At 57.7% G+C, this 2,099-nt stretch overlaps 1 protein-coding gene across 2 annotated transcripts in view; it reads right to left on the bottom strand.

The window, feature by feature from the left end:
* Positions 1-1,537, bottom strand: part of USHBP1 (Usher syndrome 1C binding protein 1) — a 9,209-nt gene extending 7,672 nt beyond the window's left edge. For both annotated transcript variants that reach the window (XM_006768424.2, XM_015566998.1), the window contains exons 1-3: positions 993-1,537; positions 764-912; positions 107-533 (exon numbers count right to left, since the gene is read on the bottom strand). In XM_006768424.2, coding sequence (XP_006768487.1) covers positions 107-533; positions 764-912; positions 993-1,046 — 630 coding nt within the window. In that variant the 5' untranslated portion in view covers positions 1,047-1,537. The remainder of the gene's footprint in view (positions 1-106; positions 534-763; positions 913-992) is intronic.
* Positions 1,538-2,099: the final 562 nt, after the last annotated feature.

Genomic DNA, 2,099 nt, shown 5'->3' with positions numbered 1-2,099 from the left:
CAATGCTGCATAAGTTTTTCCGATGAACCAATGATTGAGCATCTCCTATGCCAGGCCACCTCCTTCCTCAGACATTGAGCCCTGGGAGGCGGGGATGCCCACTCACCTCTCTCTGCAGCGTCTCCTTCTCTCCCTGGAGGGCCTCCAGGGAGGCCTGCATGTGGCTTAGCTCATCCTCACGGCTGCCCAGGGCCAAACGTAGCCAGGCGTTCCTTTCTGCCAGGTGGGCCACCTCCCGCTGGCAGCCCCCTGCCCCCTCCAGCTCCAGGCAGGGCCTTGGTTCCCCCTGGATTCTGCCCTCCATCTCCACTGGCCCAGGACAGCTGAGGGGCTGGCAGCGCCAGGCGGCAGCTGCAGCCTCCAGTGAGCTCAGAGCATGCTGGAGAGTCTGAAACACGTCGGGGGCCCCAGGTGCAGAGAGGACAGCCTCCTCAGCCTCTGGGGCATGGTGGGCTTCTTCTGCAGGCTCATGGGGCCCATCGAGGGCTGGGGCCAGCCCCCCGCTAGAGTCCCCATCGGCCTCTTTGTCAGTTCTGTGAAGTGAGCGATGGAAGTTTCTGGAAATGGGGATATCTGGGGCGTCTGGCACACAGGGGTTGTGTGTTAACACTGGCAGTGCATTATGCAGGGCCTTAAAAATCAGGCTGCGGCAGGCAATGGGAAGCCATGGTGTGCGTGTGAGCAGGGGTGGTGGTAGGGGACACAAGCAGAGCTCTGGGTGGGAAAGAGCTGGAGTGGGAGACACGGACCAAGCGGGCCTTACCTGCTCCTCAGGCCTTGCCCACTCTGCTCTGCCTCAGGGTCCAGCAGCCCAGGCTTGCAGCTTTCCTGAGATGGCACAGGGCCCAGCTCAGAGCTTCCGCTGGCTGCCTCGGCCTCCTCTGAACTCTCAGCCACAGGGTCCAGCTCACCCTGCAAAGAACCGTCAGGGCTCTGAGCTCCCAGCAAGGGGGCCCGCTGAGCTGGCTGTGGCAGGGAGCAGGGACACTTACAGGTGGAGCATGTCTCCCTCGCCGGCTTCGGGGCCGTGTGGCCCGGGCGCTCATTGCTGTCCACAGATCAGTGTCTTCTGAAACCCCTCCCTTGTCCCCCCCTAAGACCACAGCCTGATCTCAGCTCTTGCCTTTGGTGTCCTGGCAGATAACAGCCTCGATTTCCCCTTCTGTGAAATGGGCATTGATTTATCCCCTCCAGAAGGAGTCCTGAGTAATCAATGTCGATGTGGCACGTTTCAACGCCTCTGTTGACAGAGAGCTCACTACCTACCAAGGCTGCCCTGACGGCCCCCTTCTCTTCTGCCTCCTTTACTTTTCACTGCCTTGGTGCTCCCCTCCCTCCTCTATCTGGGCCTAGGATGAGGACTTTAGGAGTCCTCTCTTTAAAGAAAAAAAAGAGTCCTCTCTCCTCCCCAGGGCCCTCCCCACCAGAGGACCCGATCCTGGGGTTGGGTCCCCTCAGCCCACTCCACTTCTCTGTTCCTCCGGGAGCACCTTGTCAGAGGCCTGAGTCCCTGGACACTCTTGGGGTCACTGGCCACTGCCCGCTCAGGCCAGGGCTGCCCAGGCTGGCCTGGGCGGGGCCGGGAAACAGGAAGCCCCCTCCCCTGGTCACATGACTTGTTATTGTTCAGTTTCCTTTTCGAGGACAATGCCTCCCTCCAGTCCCAGCAGGGGACATGTGTCCAGCTCCTGAGACGTCTGTTCCTCCTCACCTCAGCCTCCAAGGCCACGGCTCTTCTACCTCCGAGCCTCCATTTCCTTATGTGTAAAATGGGGAATAAATATAGCATTTACCTACAGTGCCATGGAGTTTTTTGTTTGTTTTTTTTAAGGAGAAAAAAAAAGAAGTTTATTGGACGCATACGAAAATCCTGCCAGAATCAAGAAAACACTAAATAGCCAGAACTTACAAAGACTAGGAGCTGGCTCTGGCCAGGTAGCTCTGTTGGTTGGAGCATCATCCTGTGCAGCGAAGGGTTGTGGGTTCCATTCCCAGTCAAACCACACACCTAGATTGCAGGTTGGGTACAGGAGGTATCCGATCAGTCTTGCCTGTTTTATTTGCCCAGCACTTGACAAGTGCTCAATTAATATCTTTTC

The sequence above is a fragment of the Myotis davidii genome, unplaced genomic scaffold (genome assembly GCF_000327345.1).
Source record: "Myotis davidii unplaced genomic scaffold, ASM32734v1 scaffold1203, whole genome shotgun sequence".
NCBI lineage: Eukaryota > Metazoa > Chordata > Mammalia > Chiroptera > Vespertilionidae > Myotis > Myotis davidii.
The sequence above is the reverse complement of the archived record's forward strand: the minus strand, read 5'-3'. Positions and strand labels throughout refer to the sequence as shown.